Source organism: Mizuhopecten yessoensis, unplaced genomic scaffold (genome assembly GCF_002113885.1).
Source record: "Mizuhopecten yessoensis strain PY_sf001 unplaced genomic scaffold, ASM211388v2 scaffold10621, whole genome shotgun sequence".
In the NCBI taxonomy this organism is placed as follows: Eukaryota; Metazoa; Mollusca; class Bivalvia; order Pectinida; family Pectinidae; genus Mizuhopecten; species Mizuhopecten yessoensis.
In genome coordinates this window covers 609,951-634,294 of record NW_018408638.1, presented here as the reverse complement: position 1 = coordinate 634,294, position 24,344 = coordinate 609,951, and the positions used below count along the sequence as shown (strand labels likewise).

The following is a 24,344-nucleotide window of genomic DNA, read 5'->3' as shown; positions in this document are numbered from 1 at the left end:
TTAACCACTTTACCATTGATAAACAAATATCTAGGCTGCAACCATGCAGTGCTATCTGGTGGTGACCTCATATACATCAGTACAGTGCAAAACCATAACAATCTGTATGGAAGCTGGCTACTAGATTTCAATGTTGTATGTCTTAAGACAGGAAATTGAAAATGTTACCGGTTACATAACCAATACAAAGTCCTCTAACATTTACGTAGGAGCTCTAGGAACTAGGTGTTTTACTGTGTATAGACGGTGTTACATTCATTACAGAGGAGAAGGAAGCAAGCATGTCTTGCTGTACAAATTTCCTCCTTCCCTGAGGGACCTCTCCTCAACACATCCTACATTATTGATGAGTGTGCTCTGATATCCCAAGCTACTGATAGCTTCGTCTGTATGGTGGGTCATGGAGTCACGACACTGCAGGTCTCTATGTCCCAGGGAGTCCACTCTGTAACCCAGGAAGCTCAGTGGGGTTAGAGGAACTTGCTTGGATACCAATCTCAAGGCTCTGTTACCATTACTCATTAAGATAGCTGCCGTGCACAATATCACCATATTTTTTTGTCTCAATGTTAATCCATTCTGTGACCCGTAGGCCACTTGGACTACTGTAAAAGAGATCTGGCAGACTATGGCAGCCTTAGACACCGCATTACTGTCTCAGTTCTAAAGTACGGTGACCTTTATGATGAACATGAAGGTCACTGGGGCTAGGAGGGATTTCCCTGTACATCACTGTAGTATCCCTATACATTACTGAATATCTGGGTTCAATTTCTGTTATTCAGGAAAGTCCCTGGAGCTTGGAAGGTTTTGTGAAAATACTACAAAACCATACCTAGATCACAAAAGTTTAAATGATCTTGGAAAGCCATGAAATATTGACCTGGGCTTTCAGTACATGTGTCCATTAGTGTGTGGTAATGAGGAATTGCAGACATAGCAACACTGTCCACCAGACACATCGAGGGGCTTCAGGACGGCTTTAGGACACAGCTCTATGAGAACAGACATGGCGAGTCTTGTAGTGAAGCTATAGAAATACTGGGCAGAAAACCTCCAACCTCATATATATATATCATTTCATGAAAGTTGTCTCATAAACATTTTACATTAACTCCTTTAACAAATATATACAAATCATGTAACCATGGTGATTATGTGATGATGTATAGAACAATCCTTCATATCTGTATGCCTTACGAGGAGCTGGTACAGACATGTCTGCCAGTAGCAATCATTATATAACTTGACTCAAATAAACCCTCTTTTTCCCCACATGTGCATGTACCACAGGAGTTGATAATATATAACACCTACAGGACCCTATGACCTTCAACACTAGCAGGACCATATGACATTTATTTTACAACTTCAGGAACATATGACCTGTAATATGCCTCCATGACCCTGTGACCTTTAACATTATTAGGAATAAATTACCTTTAACATCTTCAGGACCCAGCTGTAACCTTTAACACCTTCATTACTCTGTGACCTTTTAACATTATTAGGAACAAATGACCTTAACACCTTCATGACCCTGTATCATTATTAGGAACAAATGACCTTTAACACGTTCATGACCCTGTGACCTTTTAACATTATTAGGAACAAATGACCTTAACACCTTCATGACCCTGTATCATTATTAGGAACAAATGACCTTTAACACCTTCATGACCCTGTGACCTTTACCATTATTTGGAACAAACGACCTTTAACATTTTTATGACCCTGTCACCTTTAACATTATTTGGAACAAACGACCTTTAACATCTTTATGACCCTGTGACCTTTAGCATTAGTTGGACCTGATGACCTTCATCACTTACAGATACACACATGATCCAGTGTCCCCTGTAACCCCCAATATTGAGTTCACACAAAAGAGTGCATATTTTACAAACATGACAGAGGAATAAGTTTTACAATTGCTTTTGCATTATCTATAATTGTGTGGTAGACAGCACTATAGAGAAGACCCAGACAAGTTTATCCTCAGAACAAGGAATACCAGAGCACTGCTACCCAGTGACCTGTGTGATCAATGGAAGGCAATGTGTTTGACAGAGAAACCCGCGGAGTTCACCGCTCCTGGAAATGAACTGACTCTCTAGTACCGCTGTCTGACAGTATACAAGTATTCAACTAGTAAAGAAGACAACGATGTAAGCCACTGTTTTAGTAGTTGTAACTGATATAAATAACAATACTCTCTCACGATGGGTCATATAGAATAGGCTCTGTTAGGCTCAGACAGCTCAATTAAAACATGTACATGCTGGTAAATACAGCCACAATAAACTGTCAGTGTGTACCAATAAAACTTCACCACAGACTTCTGTTGTCATGCAATACAGATATAGATCCATCACTATCCTCATCCAAACTTCTGATTTTGTGTAACTCTGTAGTTTATTTTTTATTTCATTACCAATCTCTTTAATTTCCAGAAGACATTCTTCATCTTTTTTCACAGATGTTTTAAAATACCCTAAGTAATGCTCCATTAATTATATCATCTATGAAGCATGGCATTCAAAAACATATCTTCCTTTTAAATACTGGCATTTTGTAATGCAGGTAATATGAGAAAAATGAAAGTAAATGATGAGACTGTCAGAAAATATCAGAAATGTTCATAAATATAGAAATAAATTCAGTACTTTATCATTTTGGTGATGCCTTAAGATTATGATTTTTGGTAGGATATGTAAGAAGGATAAGATTAGGAAAAAGCCACCTACAGCCGTCAACACGTTGTAGATGTCAGTTCTCCATTCAGGCCCTCTATTTTTGGTGGTAATAATTCCTGAGAATAATTCACTGCCATTGTTGATGTCGTCTGCTACCTCTGTGTCCTGGTTAAGTAATTCCTCCATCTCTACTGTCCAGCACTGTCGGTGACTCTGACCTCTGGTCACCTCCACCAGACTTTAACTAAGTACACTGGTCACCAATGTTTGCCATGGTTACCCAATATTACGAAACCAAATACACTGAGGTGCAGCAGGACAACTTGATCATTTTATTTCTGCTAAATAGAGTAAAACTAATCCTATCAAAAATCAAAGACTCACAAGTGCTGACAGTTTGTACATGACAAACATAGGCTAAGCCAATTTGCTGCGGTCCTGCTGTGATCAGATTACTGAGGAGATGGTACTGACAACACGATGGCCTTCTCCCTGCCCCCACTAAGGGCACTGCTTGATCCTCTGTAAGGGATGCTTACAGCCCCTTCATTGAGATATTGACATGGGGAGCATGGCTATTTGTTTAGTTTTATGGGATTAATGGGCAGCTCAAATAAAAAACATTCATGATAAAAGTACAGTCAATTATTGTACATCAGTAAAATTTGTATTTATTAGTATTTAAACCTTAAAATCGTTATCTGCTTGCATATTATTGATCTTTTTTTAAGACTGAAACTGACAGTATCTCTTTAACATACCTTCATTTAAACATAGGACAAGAGCCAATAAACATCTAAATCACATACCTTATCTAGTCTGGTTTTTACTTTAACATTAAAGACTTCTATTAAGTATGGAATGTTAATAGATAATGCGAAGTTGTAAAATATTTTACAATATTATGTAATTGTACTGTACATACAGAAAATGTTTGTGTAACAAAAACCAATGATAGGTGGCCACTGTTGGCCATCATCATTCTGTCTGGTTTTAGTCACTAAATGTTATCATTAAGTGTAATATTTTTTAATTAAAAAAAAAGGACACACACACATGGTTTTGGCATAGGTAAGTCTGCACAAGGACTTACAGAGAACCTGTAACAATTAACTCATTCACCCCTCAAGACACATTTGAACTCTTCCAATTCAAAGGTTGGAGTAGTTTATCATGAAATTTCAGGGGTGAATGAGTTAAGGGAGACTGATAACTAGGGCCCTAGCTGATCCTTGATTCATTTTCTTCTATCTACACATCATGTTTTATATATATAATGAGTTAAACATCTTTAGAATTAACAGCTTGTTCGTAAGTTTTACTTAACATTTATTAAGGATTCCAGAACAATTGTTGATGCATTACCAAAATGACCATACAAAAGCCATGGGTAAAGTAATGCATTTGTTTTCCCCCCCATCTTTTCATTAAACCAATACATGTATACATTGTCTAAATCTAGAGTTGGTGAAGTTTATTTTTGAGAATAGGAAACCATAGACATTCTTCTTTAGCCAAGAAATATTCTGTAATTAATAGTTTACAAAGGTTTGCAAGGTGTACAATTCTGCTTTAGAATGGCAAGCTGACTAGGAATTCATACTTTGTTCACAGTTTCAACAAGCTGACTAGGAATTTGTACTTGTTCACAGTTTCAACAAGCTGACTAGGAATTTGTACTTGTTCACAGTTTCAACAAGCTGACTAGGAATTTGTACTTGTTCACAGTTTCAACAAAGTCTACCGCCAAAGGCAATCCACCAACACACAGTTCATTAGCTGACACTCTAGCAGATTTAAACTGGAGAAAATTCACTTAAATCTTAATGAAATTTGGTTAATGTTCCTTACAACAACAAGCTTTCCAGTTTTACAGTGAGTGATGATGTTTGAGACTTGTATCAAAGGACATACAACCCGAGTTTTCCTGTACTGAGCGAGTTTTCCTGTACTGAGCGAGTTTTCCTGTACTGAGCAAGTTTTCCTGTACTTAGTGAGTTTTCCTGTACTGAGCGAGTTTTCCTGTACTGAGTGAGATTTCCTGTACTGAGTGAGATTTCCTGTACTTAGTGAAATTTCCTGTACTTAGTGAGTTTTCCTGTACTGAGTTTTTCTGTACTGAGTTTGAGATTTCCTGTAGTTAGTGAGTTTTCCTGTACTGAGTTTTTCTGTACTGAGTTTGAGTTTTCCTGTACTAAGTTTTCTTGTACTAAGTTTTCCTGTACTGAGTTTTTCTGTTTTCCTGTACTGAGTTTTCCTGTACTTAGCGAGTTTTCCTGTTTTCCTGTACTTAGCGAGTTTTCCTGTACTGAACGAGTTTTCCTGTACTGAGTAAGATTTCCTGTACTTAGTGAGATTTCCTGTACTGAGTTTGATTTTTCCTGTACTTAGCGAGTTTTCCTGCACTTAGTGTCCCATACTTAGTGTGCTGTACTGTTGGGGTTATGGATGTGTCCATGGTTACAGAGCAGGTTCATTATCTGGTTACTCATTCCCAAATTAGATGGAATCCACTTTTTTCTTTCTAATAGTAGACAGAAATACAAGCCAATCTCAATGCAACACTTTAATCCATTTTTTCACACAAGTGACAATAATATTAAATGCCATAATAAGTCCTTTGTGTTATCAAAATTGGATTAAGTAGCAAAACAAAAACAATTCCTTTTATATTACTTCTTAAAAAAGCTTACTATGGTAGACTATCAAAGTTCCAATTGTTAATTGATCAACAAAGAAGTGATGATTGGTGTACAAAGTCTATATAAACTCTCTAGTGATTCACATAAAATATTTCATGTAAAATCTTGTTTAAGAATGTGGCTATTGATTGCCATAAAAACCAATCCCTGCTTCTATAAGTGGACATATAAAGTTTCCTTTTATAGTCTTAATCCATATTCTGTCTATATTGGGGGTTGGTGGTTGAAGAATGAACAAACACCAGAAACAACCTACAGTAATTAGTGACAGAAATGTCCACCAGCAAAGACCTTGCTAGATAATTATAGACTATAGTTCCTAAAACAATAAAGGCCAAGGAACAGGCAGAAATCAGGATAAGGTTTCAACATCAGTAACCAGGAGAACTCATGATAGGGTTTTAATCTTTTTCACGCTCAAATAAATCCTGGGGAGGAGGACTGTAAATCCTAAGGCAGGGAGGAGGACTGTAAATCCTTAGGCGGGGAGGAGGACTATAAATTNTGTAAATCCTAAGGCAGGGAGGAGGACTATGTGCAAAGTTGTCACTAAACCTCAAAGGCTGTTCGCAAATTAAAACCAGTCCAACTGACACAGTCAAAATATCTATGTAATAACTGAAAACTTCTATAACTTAAACAAAAAGAAGTTCTCATTGTCTCCATTCACTATAAACACAAGCAGTAACAGTAAGTTAGTGCTTCCCAAGAGGGATATCAGCTGAAGGTGCAGCTCAATTAGAAACACAATAATCTCTACAACCTTCCGGCTAAATCATGGTGTAAACAGAGTCTGGCCATCCTGTATACACCAAACAGTGGCACCATTTTGGAGTCTTAGAAATATTACATACTCCACAGCCTTAATGTAAACACAGGACATGGATCTGTATGACTATAGAACACATACTGATTGACTTCACCAGGTCAGACATAATACTCTGACCACTGGTGTCCCAGCCAGACCTAAACCTATACAGGGAAACATAGACTGGCTTTGTGGACATCGGAACTGATGAACTAGTCAATATGAACAGAAAGATAGAAAGGTGTAGTATAATCCCTGAAATGACGGAAAGATAGAAAGGTGTAGTATAATCCCTGAAATGACGGAAAGATAGAAAGGTGTAGCATGATCCCTGAAAAAAATATAGATATGATTCGCTCATAGTGCGCACGGCGATGGTTACAGTCTCCATAGACATTATGATACACAGTCTTAAACTTATTAAACGTATTGAAAGTTGATAGTAGAACAAAAAGTTTGTTCATTTCATTCAAAGTAATATAAACGTCATGGTGGACAATGAAAAAGGGCCACGCGTATGATTCATAGACAGAATTCGTTCATAGTGTGCATGCAAGAAACATTTTATATTTAGATGGTGACAAAAGATTCAAACATATTATTTGTCCATTATGCGCATGCCAATTGCTACAGTCTCCATAGACATTATGATACACAGCAACGTTCTGAAACTTTAGTCTACAAATTTATTAAAAGTTGATATATAGATAGGATTAGTTCATAGTGTGCATGGAAGAAACATCTTATATTTAGATGGTGACGAAAGATCCAAAGATGAAGGTCGAGCAAAAAGTTTTTTCATTTCATTCAAAGTAATATAGACGTCATGGTGCTCGACGTTAAAGGACCACGTGTATAGAGCACATGTTAACATGCGTAAGTCCCCGACAGCATGTCCATGTGGTGGTTTGCAGACAGAATGCGTTCATAGTGCGCATGACGATGGTTACAGTCTGCATAGATATTATGATACACAGCAACGTTCTTAAACTCAAGTCTACGAACTTATCAAAAATAAAATAGATGTCATGGTGGACGATGATAAAAGACCACCATTATCATATATAGATAGGATTCGTTCATAGTGTACATGTCAGAAACATTTTATATTTTAATGGTAACTATAGATATGATTCGTTCATAATACTATTATTTTCCAGTAGTGTGGAGAGCTTTATTATCTCTTGAACTCAATACAGAAAGCTTTCTGACAGAAGAAGAGTTGTAGACTCGGTAGATCAGAGACAAAAACCGCCACATGACCAGTCCAGCTTTCCTATCTGGCGCTCCACTCCTGAGTGATGAATATCACCCCCAATAACACCAATACATAGGGTAAAACCAGGGATCTGTTATGAAGAAGTGCATACCCACCCTTCCTCATCAATACCAGCTCTAACAATCTATAATGATTTAGTATTCATTGCATGCACCTCACCCTGTCTCACTAGATCTGCACAATTCATAGAGATGTAAAATACAGAAACACCCTAGACTGGTGTCCTGTCTTTGTCTATAGGACCGAAGGCTGTGGTGTTCCTTCAGGGGCTTAGCAGTAGATGTGACAACTTCATTCTCTGAATAGGTCAAAGGTAATCACAAGTGTTGTGAAATAACATGTTGTGGAATATATTGCTAAATAATTCAAATAAGACATTTCATTGTTTGTTTTTTCCCAAACTTTGAGATAGTGGTAGTGTAAGAACTTACATCAGGTCTAGTGTTGTGGTCACTCGACATAAACAGTAGTTTCCGCTGGACATGATCAATTGTGACTCTACCGTATTTTGGGATATTATGGCGTTGCCAAAATTTTGTGTTTTTTGCTCAGAATGGGGTGGTTAAATTTTGACCGACCAAATTTTAGGCATTTGATGATCCTATACATCATGTATATCATTATATGTGATAAATGTTGGGTTATGGATGTAACTGTGCAGTAAATGGCACAAATCGATCATCTATAGACTTATATTTGATTAAAAACATGTCATTATGGGAGGAGTTAATTTCCGATTCTGTAATTATGTATACAGCCTTTTATCATTTCCTCTCACCTGGCTGCACAAAGAGAATACATGTATCAGATTAGCGTTACTTACCACGATACTTATAATTACCTGTATATTGTCTATTGACAGTGATGCGACTTCACTGTAAACGAATATGAAAATACGGAAATCACCTTCAGATGAAAACAGTCCTTCACTGACGTGTTATGTGGAAGAAGTGTGTTAATCCGTACAGAAAAAGACAATCCGTCCAAAAGAAGACAATCATATCCATTTTTCACTTTACATGAAAATATTGCACACGAACGTTTGTAATTGGTGCATAACAAATGAGTAGGAAGACGCTCTGTCAAAGTCAGGATGTTTTGGAGACATCGTGAAATTTCGGGCTGTTTAATTTTGGCTTATTTACTCCAAGTTCCAAACAAACCAAAATAAAATAACATTGTGACCCTAGGACATAGACAATTGTAACCGTAGGTCATAGGCAATTGTGACCCTATGACATAGGCAATTGTGACCAGGGACACAGACAAGTGTGACCCTAGGACAAAAACAATTGTGACCCTAGGACAAAAACAATTGTGACCCTAGGACAAAGACAATTGTGACCCTAGGACAAAGACAAATTTGACCCTAGGACAAAGACAAATTTGACCCTAGGACAAAGGCAATTGTGACCCTAGCTAGGACATAGACAATTGTGACCCTGGGACATAGGCAATTGTGACCCGGACACAGACAAGTGTGACCCTAGGACAAAGACAAATTTGACCCTAGGACATAGACAATTGTGACCCTTTTTGTTACGAGATCAACATAAGAAATGCTTTTCTATGTGATTTCAATCGAGGAGGAAGATTGTTCAGGATTACCACTGATAAAGCCTCCATGGGATGTAGATTCTGTAGTGTGTGTGTATTCTTATGTTTAAAGGAAACTACCATCTATCGCTAACATTTGTAATGCAAAAGAATATTCATATATACCCGGTGGAATGTACTGGTGCTTGATGGCAATTATTTAAAGCTATTGATGACACTACATAGCAGATAACACAATCTGTGGTGCACTGTTAGAGGGATGCAGGCATTCTGTACGTAATGGAGTAGTACAAAAGTGCTCTCCACATTCATAATTCATATTCCATCACCAATAATTCTTCATAAAAGGTTACTATCTGCTTCGGGAAATATTAACTCAACCATAACATTTTTCAACCGAGTTACAATACTTGAAACATATTAATCAAATTAAAGAAACCAAAAACTAGACAGTTGATTCCTTGCAATTATGAAGTAACTGTATTATGGAAATATGTTTTGTATACCCTACATAGTGTTGAGGACACCTGCACTCACCTAGACATAAGAGAATGAATTATTGATACAACTATCACAACCATTCTCCACTTAGTGCTGCATACTTCTAGGAACACCTATGGCCTTTAGGTTTGTGCATTAATTGAATACAACATGTTTTTCTAATGAAACTGAATTAATGATCACCTACCACAATTGTTCAGAAGAAGGATGAATTATAAGAATGCAGGGTTTTATCTTAATTTGATAATTTAAATTATTAAAGTGAAGTAGAGCATTTTATCTAGGGTGCCAAGAAGTTGGAAATCATATGTTCAAGATGGAGAAATACTTTGAAATCTAACATCAAAGTTTACGTTGCTAGTAATTATTTAATATAACACTGCATGACAATAAAACCGACCTGCTGTCTATTGGCAATCACAAAAGCTATGGATGCCAATTGAATGCAGTTCACTTCATATATAGTACATGTACATGTGTATCATTATTTCTCCTGAAGGTTGAGCTTTTATTGGCACCATTTCTGTGTGATCTTCCATTCTAAACCCTTATTTACACTGGCTGCCAGCCCTGTAGTTTTTATGTGTGATCTTCCATTCTGAAACCCTTATTTACACTGGCTACAAGCCCTGTAGTTTTTATGAAATATTTTTCAGCTGTATCACCCCATAGTTATACAAATGATCAAACTTATTAAGAGTCTATTTTCTTCTGAATGATTCCATATTCTAGAGTTGGGGCCCAGTCTAATCCTATCTAAAGATGACTTGAATGATGGATGGAATTTGTAGTGAACACAAATCCTATTAAATTAACATTCTAAACTATATGATTTGTCTTCTTCGGGGATTTTGTGCCAGATTACTTGTGCCAAGAACTTGAACTTTTTTTCACATATTCAATTGAAAATGTAAAAATGACATTTTGAAAATTAACAGAAAAAAATCTATTCTTTACAGATAAAATCATGTTTCCAAGAAGAACTGAAATGAATATACTAGTATATCTAAAATTCTAAAATCAAAGTACAATGTACTTATCAAATTTGCATACAAAATGGAGATAAGGTTTAAATATATTCGCTACATCCTACTTTATTTGGATTTTCAGTTCAAATAGTTTTACAAATCCAACCAGGTACAGATAGTAATTTATATATAAACATGTGATTACTGACCAACACATATCACAGTTGGTAGTAAGACAGCCTACTGATGTCAAGGTCGTGATTCCCACAGACATCAAGGTCGTGCTTATCACAGCCGGCAGGATGTGGCTATGGCCTAGAACAAAAACATTTTACCATTGTTGCACAACACATTCTTTCTTCAGAGTAGAGTATACTTTTGTTTGGGTTTGGTATTATGGTTTCTGTGCTGTAGTATAGAAGTGGTATAGAGAAATATTTTCATAATCAATTAAAATCAAATTTTCTTGATTTTTGCAGAGTGACTTTAATTTGAACCTACATGTACAATGAAATGATACAGGAGTTGTAGAAAACATTTGAATAAACTAATGACTAAAGATTTGATTAAGCAAATGAAGTGAGACAGACTGTATATTCCCGGTATGAATTTTCTACCAAACATACACAGATCAAATTTTAAGTTTGAATTCAATAATCCAATATTTTTATATTTTTTTCTCGATGAATTGGAATCCATATATAAGATGACTGTTCGCCCTCTGTTTTCTTTACCCAGGGAGGTAAAGGGTACTACCCCGGTAAACATTACAACAGGTTCCTGATATTTCTGGAAACCTTACTACTAGCTACCATGGCCAGTTGGTAAGGACAGACCTATCACATGGTTGCCATATGTTGGTAGCTGCTGGTGTATCACATATACAGGAGGCCTAGCTCCCAACCGCTTCACTCATGGTGGTAGATCTATCTTACATACTGTATACATGATTAACTAATTACACCACATCTTCACACTGGGGAGTTATACTGCTGTTTTATAATTAGTACATAGATAAATATTATACCCCTCTGTGCAGCCAATAAATATGTTTTACACTGGTCAGCTGACTGATTCTACACAGGCACACTTTGATGGACAGCATGACTGCAATAACATAAGTGGCAATCTGTCCTTCCCAACACAACATAAGAGTAAACACACTGGGACAACCAATAAAAATATCAACTCATTTACACAGGGTTTGGCAGCGACAATATTTACCAATTGTCCACTCCACTCTTGATCAACAATTCATGACGCTAGTTTTTTCCTATCAACCAATCGTCAACCAATCGTTCCAATTTCTTTAAGTAGTGACATCCCTTGTATATTTCTATTGTCAGGCTACCTGCAGTGATCTCCATTGTTCTGTAGTAGTTACCCAAAGTAGTATCAATAGAAATTAATTTTTAATTTCCCTGTACATAATCATTGTATGTAGGTAACATAAATTGAACCTCAAAGAAGCCTTATTTCAGGTTCACAGATTTTGGATATCATTTCACATTTCAAAGTTTAATTTTTCTCACATCAAATTGAGCATTTGATATTTGCTTTCCCTTCAGGAAATTCAAGACCAGGAGAGTCTGGGAATATGGAATATACTTTGTTTAATATTATGGCTGTAGGGTGGACAAGTTGGAACTGGGGTCCATGGATGAAGTTCTGGGTGGGGGTCTTGGTGGCTTTGCGACCCACCCCCACCCCATCCACTGCAGGCTATGTCCACAAGTCTTTGTAAATGATACAGATAGTCAGATAAGATCTATTCTTCCCAACAGCTCAACAGGCTGCAGATGATTGGGCATGGACTCTCCTGGTCATTTTATTGGGCATGGTCACTTCTGGTCCATTTTATTGGGCATGGTCACTCCTGGTCCATTTTATTTGGCATGGTTACTTGGTTACTCCTGGTCCATTTTATAGTTCCCTCACTCAGAAATGTCACAACTCTTACATGACAGCTAGTCATAGGAACCTGACAACTGGCTAACCAAATATATCAGCAGAAACACCAGCAACAAGAAAGATACCTGTAAGACACAATAAAACCAGGTTCCGAGTGTTGTAGCAGATCAGTTCTGTTTCTTTAGTTGTGAAGCTGCAGAGGCCAATGAAACAATTCCTGATCCTCACACCCCGAGGCGCCCCACATTGACTGCTTCAAACAACTATGCAGTGAGATACAGCAGGGCCTCTGATCCTGTGGGAAGTGTTCAGTAAATATAACCATAAATGTCTAGTCTTAGTTACTAAAACAGTCGGAGAATATGTACCCGGATGTGCAGTCTCTATTGTATGTTGGTGTGCCGTATCCATTATTGATCTAGAGCAGGTTAATGATAATAACAACTGTCTGTCCTTCCTGTTGGTAAAACAAAGCTCATTTTTCTGTACATCACAGTGTTACAGATGAATTATAAGGACAAGCCCTGACCAGGAAGCTGATGTTCAGAGTTGATACCTCCCTGTCATACTCGATGATTCCTGATTCAAGGACAGCAGCTAACCTGGTACAGGTGGACTGGTACTTGTGTTATTGTTTTATTTCAGTATGATAAAATATCAATTGCCCTCGTGGTAGGGAAACATGATTTTTTGTTCCCCCTCGATTAATCCTGTTTCATTCAGGCTTTCACCTTTTGAAAGAAGATTAATCTCAGAGAAACAATGAATCATGTTTCTCTACAACAAGGGCAAGAAATGCATAGTGTCTTTTCCATACATTCATGTGCAATAAGTGTAAGTCAATGGGCACAGTGTCCACTGCACAGGTCCATATAATGAAAGAATAAGGTGATGGGTACGATATCTTTAGATCCTTATGATATTTAACAGTAAGTGAACGAGCACATTGTTCATTTCCTAGCTGTAGAACATTACTGTTAAGAGTAGGGTGTGGAATAGCACACAGCAGAACTATCCTCTAAGGCTCCAAGATAATCCAACAGTTCATTTAAGCTCTCTACACGATGATTGAAAAAGTAATTTGAACCAGAATCATTCCCTGTTTGTTCTATTCACATATCCCTTATAATATCATACCCAACAGACATTATGTGGCACCTAAGAATTTTCAAGTACATGTACAGTGTATAAGAATTATGAACTTATATAACTCATTCTATCATACAACTCATCCATTTTTGTTTTTATATATTTGACACATTACCTCTTAAAGAGGCTCTTTTGACTTTAAAAGTACAAAAGTATGTTTCATGAGAGGCACAGTCACATGGTAAACCTTACACTATAGTTCCTGTTGTCCTTCATCTAACAAGTCACAATATTATAATGGTCTCAGCAATTGTTTAATGCAAACTATAAATGATTTAAAGTTATTTTAGAATATATTAAGCTGCTTGTAATTCAAAGTACAAATTACTAAACAGAAGTCTTATTAGAAGCCACAACTTCAGTTTTAAACATGTATAAACAAGTTTTCTTTCTTTGCTACATTCAAGTGGTTTCCAGCTTGTATGCTAACAGGGCCTGTTTGCTAGCAATACCTGTATGCTAACAGGGCCTGTATGCTAGCAATGCCTGTATGCTAACAATGCCTGCCAGTAACTTGTGTATGGCATTAGATTGGTAATGAGGAGTTTATCCTAAGTTACCTTATCTGTGTGCTAGCAATGCCTGTATGCTAACAATGCCTGTATGCTAACAGGGCCTGTTTGCTAACAGGGCCTGTATGCTAGCAATGCCTGTATGCTAACAATGCATGTATGCTAACAATGCCTGTATGCTAACAATGCCTGTATGCTAACAGGGCCTGTATGCTAGCAATGTCTGTATGCTAACAATGCCTGCCAGTAATTTGTGTATGGCATTAGATTGGTGATGAGGAGTTTATCCTAAGTTACCTTATCTGAGCCTTGCTTATCAGTGATACATATATGTTTACCTGCCAACATGTTCAGCTGTGTAAGGTTGTATTGGAGTTCAATTCAGAACACATCATTGGCAATGTGCATACACCTCCGTACACAAAGTTTATCAATTCATCTTTCAAGAATAAATTAGTCACTAAAGTTAAGTAGTCATTTGTGGTCTATACCCATCCTGATTCAATGTTTTTGTTCCCAACATCTGGAAATAGTTTCTGATGGTTATTTCGGCTTGGAATTTGGCAGACTGATGTTGTTTGTTGTATACACATCAGACATTGTGTACAAGAAAAGTTGACAGGGAACACCAGATAGGCATATTGCCATCTTATTTTCATTTTTATTTTATTTTTATGTATGTTTTAAAGACACCTAATCACCTACATGTAGATCACCACCGGTAATCCCTGTGACCTTGATGCTTGACCTTGTTGTAAAGCTAAAAACTTTTGAGTAGCCAGCAGCATAAAGAAGCCAGCCTTCAAACTGTTATACAACAACTTTCCTAATTAGCAAAATGATATAAACTGTGTCAAATAAATACCACAAAGTGACAAACGAAAAACCTGCAGAGAACAGAGATATCTGAGAGGCAATGTCATATCTCTAGATATAAGTTTCTAAAACAACTACCAGTACATAATTTTTACATCTTTTATTGGTGAAAGTGCTGACAATAATGAGAAAACAAGAATAGGAGAAAAGTGACTAAAACTGTACAAGATGCATAGAAGTAATGAAATGTTGGTCATAAAATCTAGGCCCTGTGGATTCAAATTTCAAAACAAGCCGTGTACAATGTTTCACTGTGTAGCTACAATAAAACAGGATCAACAATCGCTGGTTTATAAAAAAATCTACCAGATAACTTAAATTTGCTCAAGAAGTAGGTATTTGTACGACTGACAACACCTTCACAAAGACATCTACCTCAGATGTCACAAGGAAACTCCAATTGTTAGGTGTACGTCATGAACAGGGTTTATACATGTTTGACTGCATTCCATCCCAATATCATTCTCCCATATTTCTCCAGTTACATTTGATACCTTCACTTTTGTATAATACCTAGTAAATTTGTATACATACACCTTATATGGGTTTTTTTGGTGTTTTTTCTACATTCCGTCAACATATGCATTCACTGTGCAGATGATACTAAAACATCACCCCCCTAAATAAGCAATTATAAGTATTCCACCATCAAGCTGGAATATTTAACTGGAATTTGTATAGATAATAACGTTTGTTTTTCATATTTCAGGGAATGGAAATCAACATATTCACAGACACACAGGAAACTATGCTTCAACTCTGCCTAGACTTGGAGTCATAGAATACTGTAGGTATTGGTATAATCGCACAACTTTGCCTGGCCTTAGAGTCATAGAATACAGCCATAACTTTGCCTAGCCTTTGAGTCATAGAATACTGTTGGGAAAGTTATACTATATGCCATAACTTTGCCTGGCCTTTGAGTCATAGAATACTGTTAGGAAACTATGCCATAACTTTGCCTGGCCTTTGAGTCATAGAATACTGTTGTATCAGTATACCTGCCTAACCTTGTATGGGAGGCCTACCCAGACCTGTAGTAAGGAGAATCACATGCTATCTGCTAGGCTCTTCCCTACAGTGTGAGGCTCCCCATGGGGCCATCATCAACATCATGAACAAGACTCCATGAGAGAGGGACAGGAAGATGTTCTATTTGATCAAAAAGAGGCTTCAGCAGTTTTTCTCTCAGGAGTACCAGTAGTATGGTATTCACCACAGGAGACTGATGCTATCAACCATATGTGACTGACAAAGCAACTGTTCCATGCATGGCTGTCAAAACCTAAAAAACATTGTCTGTTTTACCAGGGTGATCGGTCTGGTTGCTTAATTTCGTGACTAATCTAAAAGTATACATCTTTTGTTATCTCGGCTGTCTATATTCCCTTAACCAGACCCCCCTGTACTCAGGGCTCCCAGAAAAGGTCTTTGGTAAGCAATGATACACAAACAGTGATCAAACCCAGATAGCTTTTTTCTATATGATATAATCTGTAGAATACTGTACATATATATATATAGTTATACATTTTGTACAACTTTTGCAGGCCGAGCCAATGTTCTGCCTCTACGATTATACACTGTTTATACTACATGTGCGGAACCAAGAGTTTCTCAAAATATTATGACTTGTTTGTGATGCCAGGCCCAGTACCTAGGTATGTGTAGTGTCTGCTGATGCACAGGGTCTTCTCCATCCTCACATGTACAGATCTATAGATACACAATGTAAACTCCTGGGTGCACCACCTCATCACTTCCCTTCACTAAAACAGGGCAGAAAATCAGTAGTAAAGGTCCATACACTAAGGCAGGGCAAGTGACAAGCTTGCAGGAAACTCGGATCTGTAATCGCAGGAATAACAGGTCGTTTAATTGTTTGAACTTTAAATCGCTTAAACCAATGATTAGTCTGTACTTTATATTTATCACAAGTATCACCAAGGAATGTGTGTACACACAGATGACATTAGTAAATGTACCCGATTCCAGCCATAAGAGTACTCTAATTAAGAAAAGTTCATTCTCAGTAGCTATCTAACATTTCTCTCAAATAACTAACTTAAATACACATCACTGAATAGTCAATAAACTGTTGTATAACCAAGGTAATTTTATATTGATTTTTCTTACATTATTTACTCTGTCTTAAGAAAGATTTACACACTCAATAGTTGTTTTTTTTATTAGATATATAAGAAGTACAGGTTTATATCAGCTGTTAGAGTTTTTATATAAGTACTTGTTATATCACATATACTGAAGAGGTCTAAGGGCCTAAATAGCTCACCTGGTATGTTTTTTCTTTATATGAAACAGATGGATATCTTCAAGAACAACTTTCCTGTTCAATTGATCTATGTATCAAAAAAGGGGTCTTTTTGTAAACATAATTATTTTCTTTCTGTGATTCATTAAAAATCTTGTCATAATTACTTTTTCACTTTTACTAGAGGGAGCTAAAGATCTTCAACAAAAACAGGTCAAATGAAGGGAAAATCCCTTTACCTAATATACAGGACAGGAGCAGGATATTATTTAATACTTACCTATATTTCCCCTAGTATAGGCCCTGCCCCTCTGTCCCCAAGGTGGCTACACCCTCCACTTATACAAACACTTAATCCTCTTGGCACAAGGATATTCCAGACCAAGTAAGGCTAACATCCCTTTTTACCCATATTCAAAGAGTAGGATTTAAATCTTTACCTACTACCTACTTTCACAAAGCACGCCCACTCCTCTGTCCCCAGGTTTAGGGGTGGGGGGTGGGGGTGCACACTCTTCATTTATACAATGCTGAATGTCCTTGACCAAAATACATCTTGACTACATTTTGTTAAAACCCTTTATCCCATATTCTAGTGCTAGGTGTGTGCCCCTCTATCCTCTTGGGGCCACACACCTTTCAACCTTTTATTTATACAATATAGAGTTTCCTTAATCCAATAATGCTGGAGATCAACGCCATATTTGGTCAAAATCCATTTGACCGTTCTGGACTACCGGGCATTTGTTTTAATGAACAGTTGGTAAAAAGATACCAGATCATGGCATAATGTCATGATCATTAACCTTCAGGCAGGTGAACTAACAATCAGGTTAAGGTTGAATTTTTAGAGAGGTAATATGGTTTCATATTGACTGCAAGAGATTTAAATTAATATATTATACCTAAGGATGCAAATAACAGTCTATGGAATGCACAGAGTTCTTCAGGCTAGTATAATTGTTTAACATGAATGACATTGACCACAACTGTTGCTGAATATGATGTCCTCTGAAACATTTAGTTAGAGCTTGACCAGATGGAATAGTGCAGTGTCTAGTGTATGATGTTTTATCACATACCTGTTGAATCTTGTTATAGCAATACAGGCAATTTTCAGAATATTTTTATGGGAATCCCCTTGTCATGGTGAACTGAAAAGTTTCGNCCCCTTGTCATGGCGAACTGAAAAGTTTCGGGTATTTGCAAAAAATGTCACAGTTTATAAAATCTTTGTATCGATCGCTACCAAATACGGAAGGTATGTGATCAAAGCAAGACCACACACTTGTGTTTTTCTAACGAATAGAAAGCACTCATTTATTGTGCGGACGTATATATTCGTCCGCGCAATAAACTTGTGTTTCTGATTCGTTAGAAAAACACAAGTCTGTGGTCTTGCATATATAACACCTACATGTATTTCAACTGATCTGTCCTCACAACTACACATCAAATTAGGTTTACTTTAATAACATACAATACTCAATACAAATATAAGAGCCTGATTGGTCTATTTTTCTGTGTGTTCATTGCATGTGCATGTAAATCCAATGTTTTCTCTTGAAAAAAATCTACAATTTGCCAAAATCAATCACTTTAATATTCACCAATGTCATGTTTTAGAACAAGGACTTGTTTTGCTATTGCTAAAGGTCAACCAAATATCATACATTGATGTGTAGTTTTGTCAGTTTTACTTAATCCAATTGTCGTCATATCAGGCACATATTACGAGGAGGACGTTAAATCCTAAATAAAACCAACAATTAAAGTAAAGGGTGCCACTGTATCGGCTATAACTGTGAACAAGAGTAAAGGGTGTCACTGTATCAGCTATAACAGTGAACAAGAGTAAAGGGTGCCACTGTATCAGCTATAACTGTGAACAAGAGTAAAGGGTGCCACTGTATCAGCTATAACTGTGAACAAGACTAAAGGGTGCCACTGTATCAACTATAACAGTGAACAAGAGTAAAGGGTGCCACTGTATCAGCTATAACTGTGAACAAGAGTAAAGGGTGCCACTGTATCAGCTATAACTGTGAACAAGAATAAAGGGTGCCACTGTATCAGCTATCACAGTGAACAAGATTAAAGGGTGACACTGTATCAGCTATAACAGTGAACAAGAGAAAAGGGTGTCACTGTATCAGCTATAACAGTGAACAAGAGTAAAGGGTGCCACTGTATCAGCTATAACTGTGAACAAGAGTAAAGGGCGCCACTGTATCAGCTATAACTGTGAACAAGAATAAAGGGTGCCACTGTATCAGCTATAACAGTGAACAAGATTAAAGGGTGACACTGTATCAGCTATAACAGTGAACAAGAGTAAAGGGTGCCACTGTATCAGCTATAACAGTGAACAAGAGTAAAGGGTGAAACTGTATCAGCTATAAATGTTAACAAGAGTTCCACTCATTATCTTTTAATATGAGTAGCAACAAAAATAACATTTCTTGCTTATAGTAACTTCCCCTGTCAAGTTATTTTATCTTCAATGTGTAATGTTTTTTCATGGGTTTGTATCCTAGAGATTGGACACTCACTTTGACGTGGTGCAGTTATTGGCCTATAAATCCTTATTGACATCATTGATAAGGTGTAGGCTTTACAATATGAAGGTCTTGACTGTTACTTCTCTATTTTTTGTTTCCTTTTTTTATTTCTTTTTCCAAACATTCTTTAAAACAACTACAATTCTGTAAAATCCATTGCAATATGTGATTTTTAAGGAATACTTCAACATATACTTCCTACTAGTACCATTGATATCAATCCTTCATAAGGACCTGTTACAGGTAAATATCAAGATAATCTAAAGGTAATCTGACATTACTAAGAACAACGGTAACCTCCAGAGAACTTGTTAGGTAGGGTGATGTATAACACTTAATAAACAATATGGACACTTCCCTCTGTCATTGGGACCTTTAATTACATGAATTTCCACATTAGGACCTACTACAGGTAATTACACATTAGGAACTAATACAGGTATTTACACGTTAGGATCTAATACAGGTAATTACACATTAGGACCTACTACTACAGGTATTTACACATTAGGACCTTCTACAGGTATTTACACATTAGGACCTACTACAGGTAATTACACATTAGGATCTAATACAGGTATTTACACATCAAGAATTCTTACAGGTTTTTACACATTAGGACTTACTAATGTATTTACACACTAGGAACGAGTAAGGGTACATGTCTACATGTATTTACACATGTATTTACACATTAGGACCTTTTACAGGTATTTACACATTAGGAATTCTTACATGTATTTATAGATTAGGACCTACTACATGTATTTACACACTAGGATCTACTACAAGTATTTACACATTAGGACCTACTACAAGTATTTACACATTAGGACCTTTTACAGGTATTTACACATTAGGAATTCTTACATGTATTTATAGATTAGGACCTACTACAAGTATTTACACATTAGGATCTACTACAAGTATTTACACATTAGGACCTACTACAAGTATTTACACATTACGAACTACTACAGGTATTTACACATTAGGACTTTCTACATGGATTTACACATCAAGAATTCTTACATGTTTTTACACATTAGGACTTACTAAGTTGGTTTTTATACATAAGGACTGAATTTTAGGGTATTCAGTTTACATTGAGATATTGTTTATAACTATCTAGTCTGTTTCTGTCTCATTTTCACGTTGCCCAAAATTGGGTTATTCGATGACAGTATTAGCCTTTTCAAACATCAGGGGTCAAAAACAAGAGATTAATTTTATAGGACATATATATACATAAAGAATGAGAGAAAATCTTGAAAGAAAATGGGGTCCTTTGCAATTGTTTTGCAAATTTTGATATAAAAACAGTGTTTACATGAGACGACCCAATGGTATTTTTTTTACACCACTGATTCAGTTGAGTTTTCACAGCAAACTATTTCACAACATCAACAATCAATAAAGTGAGTTGTGAGCTGTGTTATTCTGTGATTAACGGAGTGAATTAGTGCTAATTGCCCCCACTGACGGTGTGCTAGACTGATCTAGTTACTCCTCCGTGTTACTTCTTATCAGATCATGTATCACAGCAATATGATGGCTGATGGCAGAGGCTCCTCAACATTACACTGCTAATTGTTTACATTGCTGAGGTAGCTGTGCCTCTGTTCAATAGGGGCCATATGGATATATATTACAAGCTAACTTCTGTGATGTGTTCATGAATCATCTCTTATATCATCATCATTGCCATATTAAGCAGTAAAGACAAAAATACTGATACATATGTATTGAATAACTACCTTGCATCCAATTGATAATTCTAATCAATTGAAAACAAATGAAAGATCATAAAACTTCTATTTTATATTTTTTTTATGATATCGTCATTTGAAAGTGATGTTGAATTCCTTAACACTTAAGAAACAAGTCTGTGCCTTATAGTTTGTGTTTGTGTATTAGGCATGCTACTTTCATTTCAATTATACAACGCTGCAGAATCCTTTATAAAAAATAAACGAACATGTGAGCCTTAATTTAATTTGTCAAATGTTGACCATCTCTCTCACGTGTACGACCTCAACATTGAAATAATTGACAGGGCAGGCGGACGTGCATGCACGTGCGCTACATCTAACGTTAAACGTCGTAAACAGCTGTTTTATAAGAGATCGATGAATATTGAAGGATACACACATGTATAATAATTTAATTCCATTGATGAAGACAAGTACATACCGTCCGGAGAAATGAGATATCATCCTGCTCCGAGCCCCCTCCTTCTCCGGGATCCGCCATGTTGTGTATGTGAAAATTTCACCGGTGTTGATGCACGTCGCGTTTTCACTAGAAGGCTAACGTTTAATGGGGCCTTGACGGGAGCAGCACGTTAACTGTACATGTCCTCCGCGCGGGGCTAATCCAAGACATTCGTTAGCCGGCTACCAGAACATGGGAAACGAAAGTATTTGTCAGGTTCCGAGAGGGTCAGTTTGAGCAGCAGTGTTACACTCATTTACATAGATTATAAACGCCCATTGAACAAAATCTCACCGGCAAACTCGTGGAATGGCAGATAGCCGTCACGCAGCTGCTGCAACAAACCAGAGGTGTGCTAAAAATAGACTACGCTCTACCGTTGGAAAAACTCGGTTCAGGTAGAGCGAGCGCATCACACTCGTATGAGTACTGTCTATTTCACAGGAGTAACCAACGATGTCTCCTTACGTCATACAGTAGGAGCGATCGTGTTCGTCTTAACAATCAGTTCTTAATTGATAATATTATGACGTTTTGATTGACACTTAGATTTCCAATAGACCAAGCTAACAAAAAGGATTAACACAAACATCTCTTAAAAGTCCAAATGTTGATAGAATAATTGTTCATTATAAGTATTTATTTGAAGAACCAAGTGCGATTCTTCGTAAATTCTGGTATTTCAACAAATCTTCAATTGTATGCACATTCACACTTTTCGTAGTTTAAATCTGTCTTCTTCTTCTTTTTCCATTATATGTTCGGGAATTCATTTTCCCCTTTAAATTCTGCCTTTGAGACCCAACTTTTGTTTTGTCCTACCAAGGAATTAGCTAAGTCTGTGGTCCTGCTGCTTTAAACCCAACCTACTGCTTTAAACCCAACCCACCTTTTGAACACTGAATCTGCCCTTCTGTTGTCCTATTTTGGACAGTTATTTGTAGTGTATCTTCATTCTTTGATTTCCAAACTGTTTTCCTTCCTGCTTTAAATCTCTATACTAACTTCATGTATACTTTTTGTAAATAAAGTTTTATCATATACGAAAATACCATAAAAAATAAGTTTTTAACTGCCACCTCTAGGAACCTCTCACAGTCACAATTGCACTCCATCGATGATGATGATGCTGATGAAATCTAATCTGCTATTTTTCTCCCTGTTTTGAAATTCAGCCATTTCTATTGGTATCATACTGAAATTAAATCTGCTGCATTGTCATCCTTCTTTAAAATTCGATTTGCTGTTTTTCATCCTTCTTTGAAATTCAATTTCCTTTAGATTTTTTTCCCGTTATGCTCTGGAATTCCATTTCTCTTTTTCATTCTGCTTTGGAATTCGAAACTGTTCTTTTGTTTTCCTGCTTTAATTTCCATTAATCCATCTTTTGAATTTAGTCTGCTGTTTTTTCTTTCAGACTTAAAATTAGATTTGCTGTCCTATCATTCTACTTGGGACTGAATCTTTACGTTTGTCTGATTTCATCCTGCTTAATTAACTCTAGTTTTCCCTTTGTCATTCTGCTTTCTGTTCGTTTGATATTTTAAAATTCAAACTTCTGTTAATTTCATACTTCTACATGTATTTAATTTTGTAATCATCCTGTAAAATTCAATCATTTCTTTTCTTCTAACCTTCAAATGCAATCTTTTGTTTTGTCATCCATCTTTGACATTCAATCTGCTCCTATGTCATCCTGCTACATTTTTACCATTAGCCTTTGAAATTCAATCTGTTATAATATTTATACTCCTGTTTCATCATCATTAATATACTTTGAAACTCAATCTGTTATAATATTTATACTCCTATTTCATCATCAATATACTTTAAAACTCAATCTACTTTCTTGGCGTCCTGTTTTCAGAAATGTTGCCAGCATTGCTTAATGTTGTTGAACCGTTTATCAAAGTGTAACCTAATTATCAGGGTCACAAAGAGGAGGAGAGCATATTTTCCAGAAATACACTTAAGCATCAGGTATACATGAGTAAAAACAACCTAGGTATCAACCTCTGAAACCTCCAATGAGGGAGATCTCCCAAATTACCCATTTGCAATGAAGGAACAATTGAAACCGCTTTGCTCAATTTATCTTTCCCTTTTCATGTATCAAAATAACTCCAAAAACCATTCTATTGATTCAGACACCTGTTATGATCATTACACACCCTATACTAACTAGGAGATGATTTGACCACATTATGTAGATTTTGAGTTTTTGTGAGTTTGGACTTGAATGAAGGAGTTTCGTGGGAGATTGATAAATTTTAGTCAAATTGAAGGAGGGTTGACAGCTACTGTATGAAATACCCTCGTGTTATCTAGAATTTTTAGG

At 36.6% G+C, this 24,344-nt stretch overlaps 1 protein-coding gene across 1 annotated transcript in view; it reads right to left on the bottom strand.

The window, feature by feature from the left end:
* Positions 1 to 22,348, bottom strand: part of LOC110461458 (ryanodine receptor 2-like) — a 188,043-nt gene extending 165,695 nt beyond the window's left edge. The window contains exon 1 of the mRNA XM_021514914.1: positions 21,986 to 22,348. Within this exon, the coding sequence (XP_021370589.1) occupies positions 21,986 to 22,045 (60 nt within the window). The 5' untranslated portion in view covers positions 22,046 to 22,348. The remainder of the gene's footprint in view (positions 1 to 21,985) is intronic.
* Between the last annotated feature and the right edge of the window lie 1,996 nt (positions 22,349 to 24,344).